Below are 17,837 nucleotides of genomic sequence, written 5' to 3'. Positions count from 1 at the left end.
GGGAGGGAGGAAGGGAGGAGTTTGGCTTTCCTATGTTCTCACGTCTTTATGATAAAATTCTTTATTAGCTTATTGTATAAGGTCTTTGATTCTTAGTTTGCTGTTTGGTGTTTTCTTCTTCATTATAAGTATTTTCAGTGTCTTTGCTTCCCAGAGTATTGTGTTCATTACCCCAAGTACCTTAACATTTCCTACCATTGTTCTTCTTCTGTACATTATTCTGCATGGCACAGTTGTAGTAGCTTTATACTAAATCCCAGGAGCAGAAGGGTTCAATGCGGGGAGCAGAGTATTTAAAATGACCCTTCTTTCTTCAAAAGCAGACAAAGCTGCCAAAGAATCTTTGCTCCCAGTAAGTAAACTGCTTTGGGTAAAGGAGGAACAAGCTATAAGGACCAAGTGAGGACTTCATAACACCCCAAGTGAAGTGATAGCCTGGAATGTTCTGTCCCCTTTGCAGTCAGTCCCATGTCTAGAGGAAGGAACGTACCCCCATGGAATTGTTGCCATAGCCCCGGTACACTACATGCGATCATCTAAGCTGAGAGGAAATTTACCCACATTATAATGGGTAAACTCTCAACGCTGACAAGTAGGTGATGGCAACTGCTGGTGTACAGATAAAAAATAATAAATAAATAACTTTAAAAAAAAACAGGTTTATTTGGCCTAAGGACCCAGCCAGCTGCTTTGAGATTGGGCTGGGATCAAGTGCATGGTGATGGGGAGTTACTTCCCACTGTCTCTCTGAGAGTGCTTATTTCCACGCTGCCGTTCCTCCTGGTCTAGTAGAGGCTCCTTCCTGATAGAAGACTGTCGGATTATGGCTTACAAACAATAGGAAAAGAATTAATTAATTTTCCTAAAGAGAAAGCAAAAAAGAAAGAAAGGAAGGAAAAAAGGAAGGAAAGAAAGAAAGGCCTAGTCCATGTCCTAAGTAAAATTCACATTTTTTTGATAAATGTTTGAGTGGTAAGGCACTCTTAAGTACAGAAGAGGTATGGTTCTTTGGGGACCAGGTTGTCAGGGAAGTAGTCAAAATGGAGTTACATTGGAGGAGAAAGAGTGCCTTGCAGATGGTGACAACTATGTACAGTGGCACGCTTGCAAGATTCCCTAGCCACACTCTGTTCTCTTCTCAGTGACTCTGAAATGAAGTTCATCCTACTTCTATTCTAAAAGTAATGTTTATAATAGTTTAAAACATGCACAAGAGAAACTGTCAGTAATAACAGTTAGGCATAGTGCACACAGCTGTAATTTCAATACTTTACACATGGAAACAGGAGAATCAAGAGCTCAAGGTTATCATTAACTACATAACCAGTTCTTGACTCTCATGAGCTACATGAGATGAGACCCTGTTTCAGAAACAAATACTGCCCCAGAGGCATACAGGATTTTTTTTTTTAGTCAAGGTTTCTCTGTGTAGCTCTGGCTGTCCTAGAACTCACTCTGTAGGCCAGGCTGGCCTTGAACTCAGAGATCCTCCTGCTTCTGCCTCCCAAGTGGTAGAATTAAAGGCATGTGTGCCACCACTGCCTGGGACAAGTAGAATTTGTTTGTTTATCTATCTTTTCTTTCTTAATATTATAGTTTCATTCTTTGAGAATTTCATACAAAGTGTTTTGATCACATTCCTCTCATTCTTCCTCCTAATTTCTCCTTGAGCTACTGCTATACAGGAGCCACTTCCAAATTATCACTCAGAGGCTTATATTAATTGTAAATCCTTGGCCAGTAGTTCAGGCTTATTACTAACTAGCTCTTACATTTTAAGTTAACCCATATTTCTTATTTGCCCTCTCCCACATGGTGGTACCTTTGTTAGCATGGCACATTCATTTCTACTCCCTCTGTGTCTGTCTGGTGACTCCTCTGACTCCACCCTTCTTCCTATCATTCTCAGTTTGGCTTTTCCACTTAACTTCCTGCTCAGCTACCAGCCTGTTGACTTTTTATTAACCAGTGAGAGTGATACATATTCACAGTGTGCAGAAAGATTATTCCACAGCACACTCCCTTCTTTTCTTTTCTTTTCTCTTTCTTTCTTTCTTTCTTTCTTTCTTTCTTTCTTTCTTTCTTTCCTTCCTTCCTTCCTTCCTTCCTTCTTTTTTTTCCGCGAGGTAGGGTTTCTCTGTAGTTTTGGAGCCTGTCCTGGAACTAGCTCCTGTAGACCAGGCTGGTGTCGAATTCACAAACATCTGCCTGCCTCTGCCTCCCGAGTGCTGGGATTAAAGGTGTGTGCCACCACTGCCCGACCCCCCTCACTTTTCAGTAACCCATGAAGTCCCATTTGTGCTGTCCATATACTCATGATGTAGAGCAGTCCACTCGAACATAGTGACCTACCAGAGCTACACCCTTACACAAAACTGACATTTTCTCCCCAGAAGCCATCAACCGTCAGTAATTCCTCAGCTAAGGGTGGGAGCTTAGAGCCATGATTTGACTGTACTATGCTTTCATACATTTATGTTTTAGGGTTTTTTTCTACCTGTTTTTATTGTTGTTTGATGTTTTGTTTTTGTTTGTTATATTTAGGTTTAGGTTTGTGGTACTGGATGTTAAACCTAGTAACTCATACTAGCCAAGGGATTTCCGATTAAGTATATCCCCAGTTCTGTAATAGTTATTAACTTGTACAATGCAGAAATCTTGTTGTAAACCAAAATAATGAACCTTATCACCATGTGTACAGTGTTAAGATTCTCTATTTCACTGATTTCATTATTTTTATCATTAAATTACTGAGGTGAAATCATACACTTGGATTGTTTTGGATTGTTGTTGTTTAATATGACCACAGAATACATTTCTCGGCAAACTTGGTAAACACATTTTTCACTGTTTGTGACTCCCACTCCTCGTGGGCTTGTCTGTGCTATGATAGCATGTGGGGAAGCAGATGCTCTCCCCTGAGAACCACGCTGTGGTTGCAGACAGCGATACTGAACCCAGAGTCACGTGGCTCTCTGTTCTGTCCTGGCTGACCTCCCTCGTTCGCTTTGGATTGCTACTCTACTGGGAAGAAGTGAGGTGAGGGAAGACTATAGTTCTTTCTTGAGTTATTTCACCTTAAGTTATTAAGAGTTCTTGAAAGACTTTAGTCAGAGGATCCTTCTCATTGTACGTGGAAGGTGTAGTCTAGCCCAAAGGTCCCTCTTTTGAATTTTCACTAGTGAAATACTTGAGATAATAATTTCTTATCAAGATTGACTTATACTGAAGAATAATCCAGTGATTTCTTTTCATTCCTGCTCATCCCTTTATTTGATTGATTTGTTTATTTGTTTGTTTGTTTGTTAGGTGGTAGGGAGGTGGTACACATGTGCCCTGCGCTGCATATGGAGATTAAGGAACAGTTTGTGGGTCTAGAGACTGAACTCAAGTGCTCTTATCTTCTGAGCCATGTCCCTGGCCACTCATCTTTAATATATGGTTCAGTTTCAAAATGTTTCACCATACTTGTTTTCACCAAAATATCTACTGCTGTAACTTCAGTCTCTGGTTGTTCAAACACTAAATTTTATCTATCCACAGGAGAATCTTAAAAAGTGAGCCTCCATATCCTCAGGAAATGAGCGCTCTAGCTAAAGACCTGCTTCAGCGTCTTTTGATGAAAGATCCCAAGAAGCGATTGGGATGTGGCCCCCGGGATGCGGATGAAATCAAAGAACATCTCTTCTTTGAGGTAAAATTTAGAAGATAAGTATACTTAATCCTTCTTGTTGTCACTTCCCCCTCTCACCTATACTTTAGTCCCCCAATTCGTGTAACAGATACCATTTAGGAAGGACCAGAATTCTACTTCTGTAGATATGAAGCATTAGAAGTAAAGATGATCATGATAGCAGTACATTTTCTTTATAGCCATGTCTAACCTCTGACACTGAGACAGGATGCTATCAGCAACAGAGCTCATGCTTGAAAATGGAGCAGTTGAGTTGCCAAAAAATATTGCCCCTGAAAAAAAAAAATAAAAATAAAAATAAAATAAATAAAAAAAAATATTGCCCCTGAACTCTCATGTTTTTTTCAGGTTTATAATGTTGTGTTAGGCAGCATTCATGGTCTTTTGAGGGTTGGGTGTGGCCTGCGGGTTGGACACAGCTGGTCGAATTCTAGGTAATGGTTTCTGTAGGTGACTCTGGGGTTTGCTCATGGACTGAGGGTATGTATATCTCTTGTAGGAGTTCATGAGCTGTTATACCGGGTTCAGCTTTCGTTCACCAATTCCAGTGCCTCTTCTGTTTCCCGGAACAATATTAGAATATTCCGAGCCTGCTGGTGTCTCAGTCAGTGTCTGTGGCATAAGTTTCCTTTTGCTTTCTTTTCTCTATAAAATGCTTTTCTTCTGAAAAAGCCAAGTGACACTATTCCACAGAGCACTAGGGTGCCTGCCAATTTCATTTGCCCAGTTTATTCCAAATAACAAATAGTGGGGTGGGGGTACTTCTTAGTAATTTCAGTCTAAATGGTGAAACCTGGGGTGGCATAGTCTCGTTTCTAACATTCTGAACATATATCTGCTACATGACGTTACAGCTCAACAGGCGTGACCTTAATGTTAAATGCTCTGGAGGATTCATCCACATTGTGTGTTTTTATTCTGTAAACTTTTGTATTATTATCACCAGAACAGATGAATAAAGTATAGTAAGCAAAGAAGAAACAATTATTTCAAGTAAGCTTTCACAGTGCTATTTATTGCTTTTTAAATATAAAATAAGCAAGATTGGGTGTAGCTCCGTGGTAGAGCACTTGCCTGGCATGCATGAGGGCATAGGTTTTGTCCTTTGTGAAAGGAGTGGAGGTGATATCATCATTGAAAATGAGATCTCAGTCTCTCTGTCTCTGTCTCTCTCTCTCTGGTGTTTTTGTTGTTGTTTTGGTTTTTTTTTTTTTTTCTCTTTGGTTTTTGGAGACACTGTTTCTCTGTGTGTAGCTTTGGAGCCAGTTCTGCAACTCACTCTGTAGACTAGGCTGGCCTTGAACTCACAGAGATTCACCTGCCTCTATCTCCTGAGTGTTAGGATTAAAGGTGTGCTCTACCACTACCCTGCAAAAAATGAGATCTTTTTATTTCTTTCTGCAAACAGTATTTTATTCTATCCAACCATTTTTTTAAATATTACTGTAAAGCATATTAAGTTTAGTAACAGAGACAAACACATTTAGAATAAAATGAAAAAGTTTTGTGCATTGGTTGAGAAATAGCACTTTTTGAACAAACGTTATATCTTGTTCATATTTTGGCTTAAAATTAACAAGTAAAATTGAAACAGAATGCCTCCATTGTTTTTTTCTACAACCTTCTTTTTTATTGTTCCCTGTACTTGTGAATGTTGCAGTGTGTCTTTAGAATATGGGTGTATTTTTTTGCTTGATAGCTTGGAATAAGAATTTTGATTTATGTAATTTCTTTCGTTTTTAAATGATAGGGGTAGGTCAGAAATCTACTTACAAAGATCTAACTGATCTTTTCTGTATAATGGTGTAGAAGTAGGAAGAATAATAATAGCATTCAATTTTCTACATATTGAACATTCTTTTGGTAACAACATGTTCCTTTAAATTTCTCCTTTATTCTACAAGTTTGTTGTTTTTAAAGATTCTTTTAAAAATTTTAGTGGGGGTGGGGAAGACAACTCCTGAGAGTGAGTTCTTTTCTTAACAGTGTGGGACCCTGAGGATCAAAGTCTGACTGTCATGTTTGGCAACAAACACCTGTACTTTACTGAGCCATTTCACCTGCCCTAGAATTTTCCTTAATGTTTGTTCAGCAAGTAAAGCACAAACCGTATGCCTATAATAGAAGTCATTGAATCTCAGGTCATTGTAGCGGCCAGACTTGCTGTACATGTGGCTGGATGGTTTTCGAAAATGGTATTATAATGCTGCGGGATTCAACAAACTGGGTTTACTGTGAGCTGATACAGTCTGAGACTGGAGATGTAGAGGAAGCCATAAAAGGCTTCCTGAGGGTCTTTGTAATGACGGGATGTTTCGAATTAAGAGAGCCCTGGACCTGAGCATGCGGCAGTTGATCTTTGCCTAAGGAGCAGTGGATAACGTATGAGGAAGGCAAATTCTACCTTAAACCCTATCTGAAAGAGGTTATTCGGGAAAGAAAAGAGAAAGAAGAATGGGCAAAAAAGTGATCTTGTAGTTGAGATCCATAGATGTGCCTCGTCTCAGCATATTTTTATGAAGTTGTTTCAACCTGAATCACAATTTAAGAATTATTTGCTCTGCAGATGCCTCACATTAAATAGATGTTTATTGTAACCATAAAAAAGTCATTACAGACACATAGAGGAATGAACACTAACTGGAACATGGATAGATACATTCTAATCCTTAAGATTTTATTCAGTGACTATTATCTAAGGATATTTTAGTTGACAGAAGGAGCATAAATAAATAACAGAGGGTTGAATTTGAATAATACAAAACATGTCAGTTACTCAGATAGTGTGTATGGAGGGGAGACAAGAGGCAGTATCTAAATATTGATTGGGGTTGAATGAGAAAAGAGCTACTGTGGCAGTGTTATTTAAACCTCAAGTATAAGCAAACACTTGACTCATGACGCTCTTACTTTGTAATCTGTCCAGGTAACCCAAGGGAAAGCCAGTGGAAGGGGAGAGATCGGTGAGCCCCTAGAAAATAGGAGTCAGTATCACCTTTACAGAAAGTATCGAAGCCCTTTATAGAAGTAGTTTACAGCTTGAGGGACTTGTTGGTTTGTTTCTTTGTTTGTTTTCATTTTGGCTTAATACTTTTCTTTCAAAGCTCAGGACAAAAGTAATTTTTTTCTTTTTATCTATGAGGGAGATCCAGGGTGAACCAGAGTGTCTTGGTGCCCTCTAGAGGACACTGAGGTTCCTGAGGTGGGAAAGCAGCAGGCTCCTTTCAGATGCTACAGTCTGAAAATGGGATCCTGCTTGGAAAAATAATATTTTTAACACTCAGTTTGAAATATGCACTCTTGCTTTAATCCCACTTACTAGTAACTAAAGTCTTAGCCAGGTTTGGTGACACACTCCTTTAATCCCAGAATTTTGGAGAAAGAGGCAGTCAATCTCTGAGTTCAAGGCCAGCATAGTCTACATATGGTCTACATGGTCTACTGCGGATCTCAGCTTGACCCCCTAACCTTTGACCTGAGTCCCCTAAGACTATCAGAAAACACAAATATTTATAGTACGATTTATAACAATAGCAAAATTACAGTTGTGAAGTAGTAGCAAAAATAATTTTATGGTTTGGGGTCACCACAACATGAGGAACTGTCTTAAAGAGTCACAGCATTAGGGAGGGTGGGAACCACTGACATAGAGAGTCCCAAGTCTGCCAGAGCTGAAGACCCTGTCAAAAAAAAAAAAACAACTTAATCATGTTTGTTGTTCATAAAGTGTTTTGACTTTTTTAATTTCTGCTCTATCACAATCTTCTTTCTCTGCTTTAGAAAATAAATTGGGATGACTTAGCTGCCAAAAAAGTGCCTGCTCCATTTAAACCAGTGATCCGGGATGAGTTAGATGTGAGTAACTTTGCTGAAGAGTTCACAGAGATGGACCCTACCTATTCTCCTGCAGCCCTGCCCCAGAGCTCAGAGAGGCTGTTTCAGGTAATGTGCCAGTGTGCCAGGTGTGCTTCAGAGAAAGTCAGTTTTCCTAGTAAAGGGGTTTTGTTGGTGTCTTACAATCAGGGTTCTGTGATTATTTCAGAACTAAATGCAGAGATATGTTGAGGTTCTACCATGAAGCTTACAGTTTGCTACATAGCAGATTTATTAGTTTTCTTGGGCTTATTTTGGGGGCTTCTTTGCTGCGGGGGGGGTTGTTTTGTTTGTGAGACAGGAGAAGGTGGAATTTCAGTGTTTTGTTTTTTATTTGTTTTAATGGGGTTTTTTATTTGTTTGTTTGTTTGTTTGTTTTTTGAGACAGGGTCTTAATATGTAACCCTGGCTGTTCCGGGGGTCACTATATAGAACAGGCTTGAACTTGCTTCTGCCTCCCCATTGCTGCCATCAAAGGTGTACACCAAAACCTAGCCTGTGTTTGGTTTTTAAGAGTAAATATTCTTTTTATACTTGAGAATTCATTTTTGTTGAGACTTATATGGAAATTATGATGATATTTTAGTTTTTACTCTATTCTTATAAAATATTTAGTATTAAACCATATTGTTAAAGACTGGGTTTGTAGGAGGCTTTTTTGTATGGAACAACAGGGAAAGGTGAGGATGGCTAAGGGAGACCAATAACTGGTCTGGAGGAGCAAACAATGTGAGTAAAGTACAGCAGCAGGTGTGACGGCTGATGTTTACAGTCAGTTTGACAGAATCTGGGGCCACTGAGGAGTCTAAAGAAGGGATTGGCTAGATTAAGTTGGTGTCTGAGCATGCCCATGAGAGGTTTTCTCCTCTCCTCTCCCTCCCGTCCCCCTCTCATTTTTCAAGACAGGGTTTCTTTGTATAGATTTGACCATCCTTGAATTTGCTCTGTAGAACAGGCTGCTTGAACTCACAGGGATCTGCCTGCCTCTGCCTCCCACATGCTGGGATTAAAGGTGTGCACCACCACCACCTGGCAGAGAGATTTTCTTAATTGTGTAACCTGAAACAGGAAGATAAGCCCTGAATTTGGAAAGACCAGGGATGGGTCCTGTCCTGGATGAGAAAGAAAAAGTGATGTTGATCACAAGCATCTATTGTTCTCTGCTTCTTGACTCTTGAGTGCGATGTGGCCAGCAGTCTGTAGGTAGCTCTTGTCTCTGTGGCTTCCCGGAAGTGATGGATTATAACTGTGTGCTAAAATAAGCCATTTCTCCTCAGGTTGTTTTCATCTTTGTTTTAAAGATTTGTTTTTAGGTATGTGGGTGGGTGCAAGTGCCTATAGAGGCCATAGGAAATTGTTGGATCCCCAGGACTAACGTTCCAAGTTATCTGACATGGGTGCTGGGAACTGAACTCAGGTCCTCTGAAAAAGCAGCATGCACTTTTAATTACTGAGCCATCTCTTCACCCCCTGTATTTATTTGCTTGTTTGTTTATGTCAGATTTTATCACAACAATGTATGTGAGAAAATTTTTAATAAAACATTATTTTGTATCTTTAAAGGGTTAAAAATAATTTTTTAGGAAAGGTTCTTTATCAGGTTTGATACTGTGCCTATTGAACTGTGTTGTAGCTGTACTTTTCTGACCACTGTGCCTGTAATGTGGTTTATTCTGGCCATCCAGAGTGTCCTTCTTGGATATTCTATGTCACTAGAGTACATGGCCAACCATGTGTAGATGTTTGTTGGTAAATCAGTAAATGTCGTTGCACACAGTAATCATGCATTTTTTTTATCACTGGTTTATCATATCATTCTCCCATTGGGCTTATTCCTTTTTCCAAAACTTAGTTTTAAGTTTATGTATTCTAAAAACACGGAATACAAATTCAATATTTGCTAAATTAGAGATAAACCTTAACGAAACTTGTTATTTTTCTAGTTTGAAACAATACTTGGGCTCCTTTATTTGATGTGTTGACTGTATCTTTTTTGAGGTCAGTTGCATTTATAAATCAATATTATCATCATTGCAATAAATTACAGGCTTGCGTCAGATTTGAGGGTAAAATAGAGAGGAAGTCTTTCTACCTTTGTTTTTGAATTGATCTAATTCTACCAGAAGATGGCATTATCTCCTTCTGAAAAGCATTTTTCTGTTGAGTTAATGCTGTATTTTGAATGAAAGTAAAATTATCCTCATCTGACCATTTTTTTATGAGAAGAAGAAATCACAATCTAGACTATGCCTAACTGTGAAACTACAGATCTTTGTTCTTTATTGTTCCTTCTCTTTTTAGGGCTATTCCTTTGTTGCTCCATCGATCCTCTTCAAGCGTAATGCAGCTGTCATAGATCCTCTTCAGTTCCATATGGGAGCTGAACGTCCTGGAGTAACAAACGTTGCCAGGAGTGCAATGATGAAGGTATATAGGTGTGGTTGCCTCGGCTCTGTATTTGTGGTTTGTGTGAATGTTTAAATACTAACTGATGTTCTTAAGTCCAGTAAATGTAATAGATCATCGTTGAACTAAAGGGTAGTTTTAGAAGATGAATAAGTGAACTAGCAGTGTTTTCCCTAGAGGATCATAGACATCAACTTGTATGAGCTCCTTTTTACAGCGAGAGAGGACAGTGCATCTTCTACAGATATATACATGAATATATAAGTATACTAAATGGATTTAATGATTAAATATATTACATTAAAGTTTGTTAATAATTACATGCTAATTTACAGCTTTACATATCCTTTGTGTACTAATCTTTTATTAAATTAAATGGTGTTGATTTCTTAATAGGACTCACCATTCTATCAACACTATGACCTAGATCTGAAGGACAAACCTTTGGGAGAAGGAAGTTTTTCGATTTGTCGAAAGTGTGTACACAAAAAAAGTAATCAAGCATTTGCTGTCAAAATAATCAGCAAAAGGTATGACCAGTCCTAGTGGTTCTTAAGTATTTATACCACTCAGGGAGTTCTGTACGTTAAGATTATGGAGAAGGAAGTCAACTGTATATTGTAAAACCTTTTACACACAGGATTAACATTTACCTTACTAGCCGGCCCCTGATACTTACTAGCATTAGGATTTTCAAGTAATCAATCAGTTGTGGATATAAATCACAATCTGTTGTTTTCATGGCAAAATTTTCTTGTAGTGATGATATATTTAATCAGACTTACAGACTAGTTGAATATTTGAAATAATTTTCTCCAAAATTGTTTAGCCTCCTGGTAGCTTTGAGAAGAGAACAAGTCAGCTAGCTGTCTGGCAATGGATTAAATCTTCATGATTGCATAATGTTACCAAATTGTCAGGCAAGAAGAGCATCTATTGCTTTGTATAACTAGTTCTTTCTGACTCAGAGGGAAGTTTTTCTTTAAAAAGTAAAGTTTGACTTTCCTGGTGGGTGGTATGATTCATTACTCTGACAAAGGTAGTCTGTATGCACTGTAAACAGTTAGGGATGGGGCACTGGCATCAAAGTCTGCTGGGAGAGACATGTAGATGTTAACTGTCTGGTTTTGCAGGATGGAAGCCAATACTCAGAAAGAAATAACAGCTCTGAAACTCTGTGAAGGGCACCCCAATATCGTGAAGCTACATGAAGTTTTTCATGATCAGGTATTTCAGTCCATGCACATGTACTAATTCATGTACACGGTTCAGTTTCTCACCAGTTTTATTGGTGTTGCTGGGGGGAAAAGAAACCAGCACACACTGCTCACCTCTGCCTCAGTTCTTCCTTTCACTTCAACTTTCCTCTATCCAGTGTTGCCCTACTGACATGGTGGATGCCAGAGGGGCAAGAGTTCAGTGTGCCACTGTCACAGATTGCATTGTGCTTATTGTGAGTGCAGCTGCCACCCACCATCACTTAACCCGTGCATATTCAACACTGGTGATTGTAAGCCTTCAGCATTCTTTACACGTCTAGCATCAAATGGACTCTTAAGCCCAGTTGGTGCAAGCTAAAGGACATGAGGAAACAGAAAGGCAAAGGTGCTCCCTTGCATCTTGTTCCAGGTGGCAACAAGTGCTCAGCCTCCAGGATAGGACCTTAGTTCTGCTTTCCAATGGAAGTCTCACATAAAAACCTGTTACTTGGCCTTAGGCGGAGTATCACTGTGACTGGTCTGTAGCACCTCTCAGTTGCCCCATTGCCACCTCCCATGCCTGAAATTGCTCTGTTTCAGTATTTTCTCTGACACAGTACAGACACCCCAGCCTTCTCAGGTCAGCATTAAGGCACAAATGCCAAAACTAGTCCTAAATATGTTTTGCTCTAATTTTAACATCAAAGGATCTGAGCTTTATAAAGGTCGTGAGACTTGTACCAGGATCACAATCAGTGAAAATCCAGTAGGGAGAACCTGTTCTGGGCACTTACCATTGTGTTGCTAGGACATTGTTGACTAGAATAGCTGGGACTTGTTTCTGAGTACTAAGAGTGACTCACCATGGTGATATCAGGTGGAAGCAGGAATACATCATAAATTCTATTTTGCTGCCAGTTATGCAGTGTGTGGTCCAAGCACTGTACCATAAACTCTACATGTATGTATCATCTTTGTCCTTGCCTTAGCACTGCGAACTCAGAGAACAAAACTCAGAAGGTCAGTGACAGTTTTACAGTGTGTTGATGGTGAAGCTGGTATCTGAGCCCCACCCTTACAACTTCAGAACCCAACAAACTTTTAATTACTTTGCTCTGCTATCTTAGAGGAGGCAAAACCCAGCCTTTTTATGTGAAGAAATAAACATCTAAGTGGGTAAGATTTCATCCTCTTGTTCTCATGAGAAGAGATGCTTTTGAACTCTGAGAATGCTCTCCCTGCTGCTCTACTGCCTACTCAGATTCTCATGGGAACAATAAGTCCCCTGTCCATTCAAGGTGCACAGTAAAAGACAGTGTCCTGTTGATGCAAATACAGAGAATATTAACCTCTCAATCAAGAAACTGATGGATGACCTTAGACGCTCACACCTATAGTTTTGTGTCTGTGACCCTCACTGTATCTCAGCCCAAACATTGGATCTTGACTCTTCCGATTAATGTCTTATCTCAAGAATTACATTCCTAGTTTTTAAACTTATGTTCTAAGTTGATTGTTGGCAATTTTTAAAAATGCAAGAGACACTAAAATAGAAATTTTCTTAAGATATAATGCTGCATGTAGTAGTATAAATATAATAATTATTATGTTATGCATTTTTTGAAATATGTGTTTAGTTTTTCCTATGATAATGACACAGTTGATCCTCATATCTATACAGTCCTGTTTTTAAACTAATAATGATGTTGATTAAGGGTGGGTCTTCAGACTTTGGCTCTAAAGTAATGGTGATCATTTTGTGTGCCATGATCTGTTTTACATACTCTGTGTATTCCTAATTGCTGTTATAACAGATTACCACAAACTTAATATATTCACTGTTTAGACAATGAATGGAGACAATAAGTCCAAAATTAGTCTTACTGATTTGCAGTCATAGAGTAGACAGAGCTGGCTCCTTCTGGAGACTCTAAGGGACAACTTGTGTACTTGACTTCTAGTTTCTGGAGGCCACTTGTTTTCTTTGAGTTGTTGCCCTTCTATGAAGTATTTCAATCTCTTGCTTTCATAGATTAATCCCATACCTTAGATGCTGGCGAATAATTCAGGGCAATCATCCCATCTCAAGAATCTTAATCATAGAGACTGGAGAGGTGGCTCAGTGTCTAAGAGCACTGGCTGCTCTTCCAGAGGCCCTGGGTTTAATCCTCAAAACCCATGTAGTCCCATGGGATCCAGTGCCCTCTTCTGGTCTGCAGACACATATGCAAACAAAACACTCATGTACATGCAAACTTTTAAGAAAAATTAATCTTAATCATGGACTGGGCTTGGTGGCACACAATCCCAGCACTCAGAAAGAGACAAACAGATCTTAAGTTCAAGGCCAGTCTACATAGTGAGACCCTGTCTCAAAAACATAAAACAAAAGCCATAAAGGCTATTAATTATGACTACAAAGTTCCTTTTGCCCTCTAAAATTAAAAAAAAAACCCACAGGTTTGGAGATTAGGATAATCATGGCTATCTGGAGGGCCATTATTCAAGATACCACCTGTATCTTATTACCCACATTTTATTGATAAGGAAAGGTCCTACAGTTTATAAAGGTAAAACGACATTCTGAAGATTGTTTTTGATAGTCCCTGTACATTTTATTCATAGAAATAATGCAAAGCATAATAAATATGAAACAAAGTATTGAATCAAGATAATGCCAGTAGAGTCAAAAACAATTGTTTTAAAAGAAATATACACAATGAGTTATGGATACTTGCAGTGAATAACTATAAGAATCTTGTAATTAATCAAATTATCAAACAAAGTAAGCTTTCAGCTAGACGAGTGTCGGCAGCTGCACTAGTTGGTCATCCTCTGGGTCATTTCCCACAGATTATCAGATTATTGTCAGCTCAGTTCATATTTTTAAATGAAAATATAAAAACTCAAGGGAGAATATTAGCGCTGAGTTCAAGTGAAAGGAAATGAAATAAAGGAAAAGATTTTGAAGATTTTGCTGAAATTCTTGAAACTTTTTCATTGCCAGAATTAAATTCTAAAAAGCTACATTATCCTTTAGCTCTTTCTTCTAAATGCAGGGATTATTGTTGGTTGTTTAAGCAAGGGATTATTTAAATTTGCTAATCAGTAAATACTCTATACGACAATACATGTCTACACCGTTTCAGTAGGCTACATATTATTCTTTCTTCTTTCTAGCTTCATACATTTCTCGTGATGGAACTTCTGAATGGAGGAGAACTGTTCGAGCGCATCAAGAAGAAGAAGCACTTCAGTGAAACTGAAGCCAGCTACATCATGCGGAAGCTTGTCTCAGCTGTGAGCCACATGCATGACGTTGGAGTAGTGCACAGAGATCTGAAGCCTGAGGTGTGACAGTGTGCTCTCTTACAGTCTGACCCGCAGTCATTATTAGCTAGCCCTCAGGCAGTTGTCAGGCTTTCTGATGGTTCTCTTTCTCTTGTGCCAGTAAGTAAACACTGGAAGAGGTTTCTTAGGGTTTTTTTCCCCTCTTTCTCTTCTCTTTTCTGTGCCAGTTTAAAATAAATTTGTCCTCTTTTTTTTCCCTCTTCCCAGCTGATCATCTTGAAGTTATATTTGTAAGTGTGAGAGCCTTTTATGGGAAAGATACTTCATGCAACAGTTGTATACTAAAAATAGCAATGGAAAATTTTGTAGCAAAAAATAATAGCCCTTATATATGTATTCCATCTTGGGGAGTTTGTTCGCTTGATGATGTATTTTGAAACCTTATTTTTCACATTTTTAAATCAAACTGATAGCTCCTAAACAATAATGTGCGTAAATCTATTCTACATAATTACACACAAGGATTAATAAGGCTGTCCTCTCTATATGTGCTTCTGTACACTCACACACTGTGGTATTTATAGACCTGGAGAGCCGTGAAGAGCAACAGCTTTTTCTATTTCTGAAAGAAGGTTAATTAATGAAGAAGGTTTTAACTCAGAATGATCCCTTTTTGGTATCAAAAATATGAAATTTTCTCCCTTTTTAAAAACAAGTAGTATAATTGACTTTTTAAAGCCAATTAATCATCCTTCACCGTATGAGAAATTATACAGATTTCTGATCTAAAGTAGAACATTATTTTTAATAATGTGATTATAAAGTTCACATTATTATGTACTTAAATCTATTCTACATAATTATAGATTATAATCACATTATTATAAAGTTCCTGTGTGATTATAAAATATTTTCAAGTCTATTTAAAATATTAAAGATTTTGATATTCCTTTTTTATTAAACCAGAATAGTTCTGTAAAAGCAACTTTGTCTTAAATTATTAAAAGATGTTTTAAGAATGGAAATATATACATTCAAATACACAGTTATCCCTCTGTGTCTGTGAAGAACTGCTTCTGAAATCCAGAAATGCAGTATCTTACATAAAAATGTACATTATTTTCACATAGCCTACATGTATCCTTTTCTGGACATTATATCCTCTCTTTATATTACTTACAGTATCTAATATGCTATAAATGCTATGTAAATAGTTATACTCTATATTTTAGGGAGTATGACAAGAAAAAAGCGTATTTTCTAGACAGTTGTTTTGCAGGTTTTAGAGGGGTTGTTCGTTAGTTTGTTTTTTCAGTTTTTAATCCATAGTTGGTTAAGCCCACAGTTATGGTCCTCAGGGATACAGAAGGCTGCTTACAATTGGTTTATTCCTTTACAGGTGTTAAATTTCTGTACTTTATATTACTTTTATTCCCATTGCTAGTAATTAATCAGAAGTGACTTGTGTCTTACAAACTTGCAACTATGATAGCTCCCCCTCTGCTCCTTCATCATAGTTCTCACTCTCCTACGTAACACCCACTGAAAACATGGCGCTCTGTGCCTCGGAGATTAGCTGTCTATTTTTAAATGTGAAAGCACACCACTTAAATGTTTGCTTGATAGACAAGGAACAAGCATGTAGTTTTTTAATGGAAAAGATCTGTTCCATGACTGTATAGAACTCATTTTCACATGTTTTATTCTTTGATAACTGGCCATCTGTCAGCTCATGAGTCTCAAATGAAGCACATGTCCTCTGCAGCAGAATTTAAATTTGTCTTCCTACTTTCCTGATAAAAAAGATACTTCTGTAGCTTGAAATGAAGCAAAATCGTTAGATTATACAGCATGTTCCACCACCATTTTATTCTTAAGCTGGGTTTTAGGAAAGTGATGATATACCTTTGAACTAACATTTTCCTAACCATAGCTCTCACTTTGACTTTTAAATGGCAGAGTATATTATTTCCAAACTAAAAGTTTAATTCCTTTTCTATGCAGCATTTTAGGTCTGACTATTTTTGGTAGATGGTTAAATGGCATTCTTTTTCTGCATAGACATATCTCTTAAGTTCTAGGTGTAAATCAGACAAATTTAGAAGCTGGCTGACATTCTTAGGCTGCTTTGTAATCTTCATATGATTTTCTTAAAAGATTAAGAAAAGTTCTCTATATGGCAGTATTTTCAGGCAGAAATTGAAATGTGAATAGAAGTGAATCGATTGTTACTCCCTATCATTCCTGACCATGCACACCCCCATGTAGAACTGTGGGACACTGCACTTCCTACCTTAGGACAAGAGGTAGGAAGTGAGCAGTGTGCTCTAAGTGTACGTGTTCTCTAATATGATGAGTGGATTGAAGTCATCAGCTTAAAGTGAATGTGCCTCCCCCTCATTTCCTCCAAGAATTAAGACTAAGGAAGTTCTTCACTACTAGCCTTAGTGGAATAAAGTTGTCATTTCCAGGGTCTTGGCAGGCCCTGTGGAGGAGAAGCCAAATGTGCTTCTCCAAAGATGTGTAGTACACTGCCTGGCACTGCAGAGAACCCTAGGTGTGACTGCTGAAGGACAGATACCTATCTCCAAGAAAACACCTGTGAGCTATGACTTCCATTGTCAAAAATTGAGGTCTGGGTATTGTATGATAGAAAATTTAAGAAAACTGTTCAAATTTTTTTTATTTCTTTACTTTTCCTTCTATGATGCCATAAAACAATCCCACACCAGTTCAGAATTAGGATAATAAAAGGGTTGTTTATTTAAGGGGAAAACTTAGAGATCACCATCGTAAACAACAGTCCTCTGAGTACAAACAGGAACAGAGTCCAGCAGCTGGAACAGGAGCCGGAAGCAAGAGAGAGGGCGCAAGGTTCCCACTGCTTTTTAAAGGACAAGAGACCACGCCCAAGTAGGCTGGTATCTTAAAGGCTGTTGGCTGAAGGAGCAGAATGTGCTCCCACAGCACTTCTACTTCATTGTCTCTTTTTAATATTAACTTTAAGTTTTTCCTTTTTTTAGAATTTCATAAGTGAGTACTGTATTTACATCATTTCCATTCTTCTTTCCACTCCAGCTGCCATGCCCCTCACTCATTCTCTGACTGAGATTGAATAATTTATCGGGTTCATCCCTGGAGAAGACTGCTTTCCCTTTCTCAGCAGCCACTAATTGACCATAGCTCCTTGTCTAGGACTGGGACTTTGTGAGAGTTCCCTCGTCTGTGCTGGAATATCACCTGGTGTTATCACTGCAGGTCTTGATTAGGCAGTGGTTTTCAACCTACCTAGCCATCTTTTTTATTTTAATCATTGAAACATTATGAAATGTTCTTTACTTCAGCTGGATAAGTAAGAAAGAAAATGATTTTCC

The 17,837-nt window shown here is 38.2% G+C and overlaps 1 protein-coding gene across 7 annotated transcripts in view; it reads left to right on the top strand.

Moving 5' to 3' along the window:
• Rps6ka5 (ribosomal protein S6 kinase A5) overlaps window positions 1-17,837 on the top strand; it is a 170,349-nt gene that overhangs the window by 139,937 nt on the left and 12,575 nt on the right. For 5 of the 7 annotated variants that reach the window (XM_050151453.1, XM_050151451.1, XM_050151455.1 and 2 more), the window contains 5 exons: window positions 7,475-7,636; window positions 9,869-9,994; window positions 10,370-10,503; window positions 11,107-11,200; window positions 14,353-14,523. In XM_050151453.1, the coding sequence (XP_050007410.1) occupies window positions 7,475-7,636; window positions 9,869-9,994; window positions 10,370-10,503; window positions 11,107-11,200; window positions 14,353-14,523 (687 nt within the window). Of the gene's footprint in view, window positions 1-3,543; window positions 3,695-7,474; window positions 7,637-9,868; window positions 9,995-10,369; window positions 10,504-11,106; window positions 11,201-14,352; window positions 14,524-17,837 lie in introns of all 7 variants that reach the window. The other 2 variants (XM_050151452.1, XM_050151457.1) reach the window with 1 other exon arrangement.

The sequence above is a fragment of the Alexandromys fortis genome, unplaced genomic scaffold, assembly GCF_014885135.2.
Source record: "Alexandromys fortis isolate MF-2015 unplaced genomic scaffold, M_Fortis_MF-2015_v1.1 scaffold_63, whole genome shotgun sequence".
Lineage (NCBI taxonomy): Eukaryota > Metazoa > Chordata > Mammalia > Rodentia > Cricetidae > Alexandromys > Alexandromys fortis.
The sequence above is the reverse complement of the archived record's forward strand: the minus strand, read 5'-3'. Positions and strand labels throughout refer to the sequence as shown.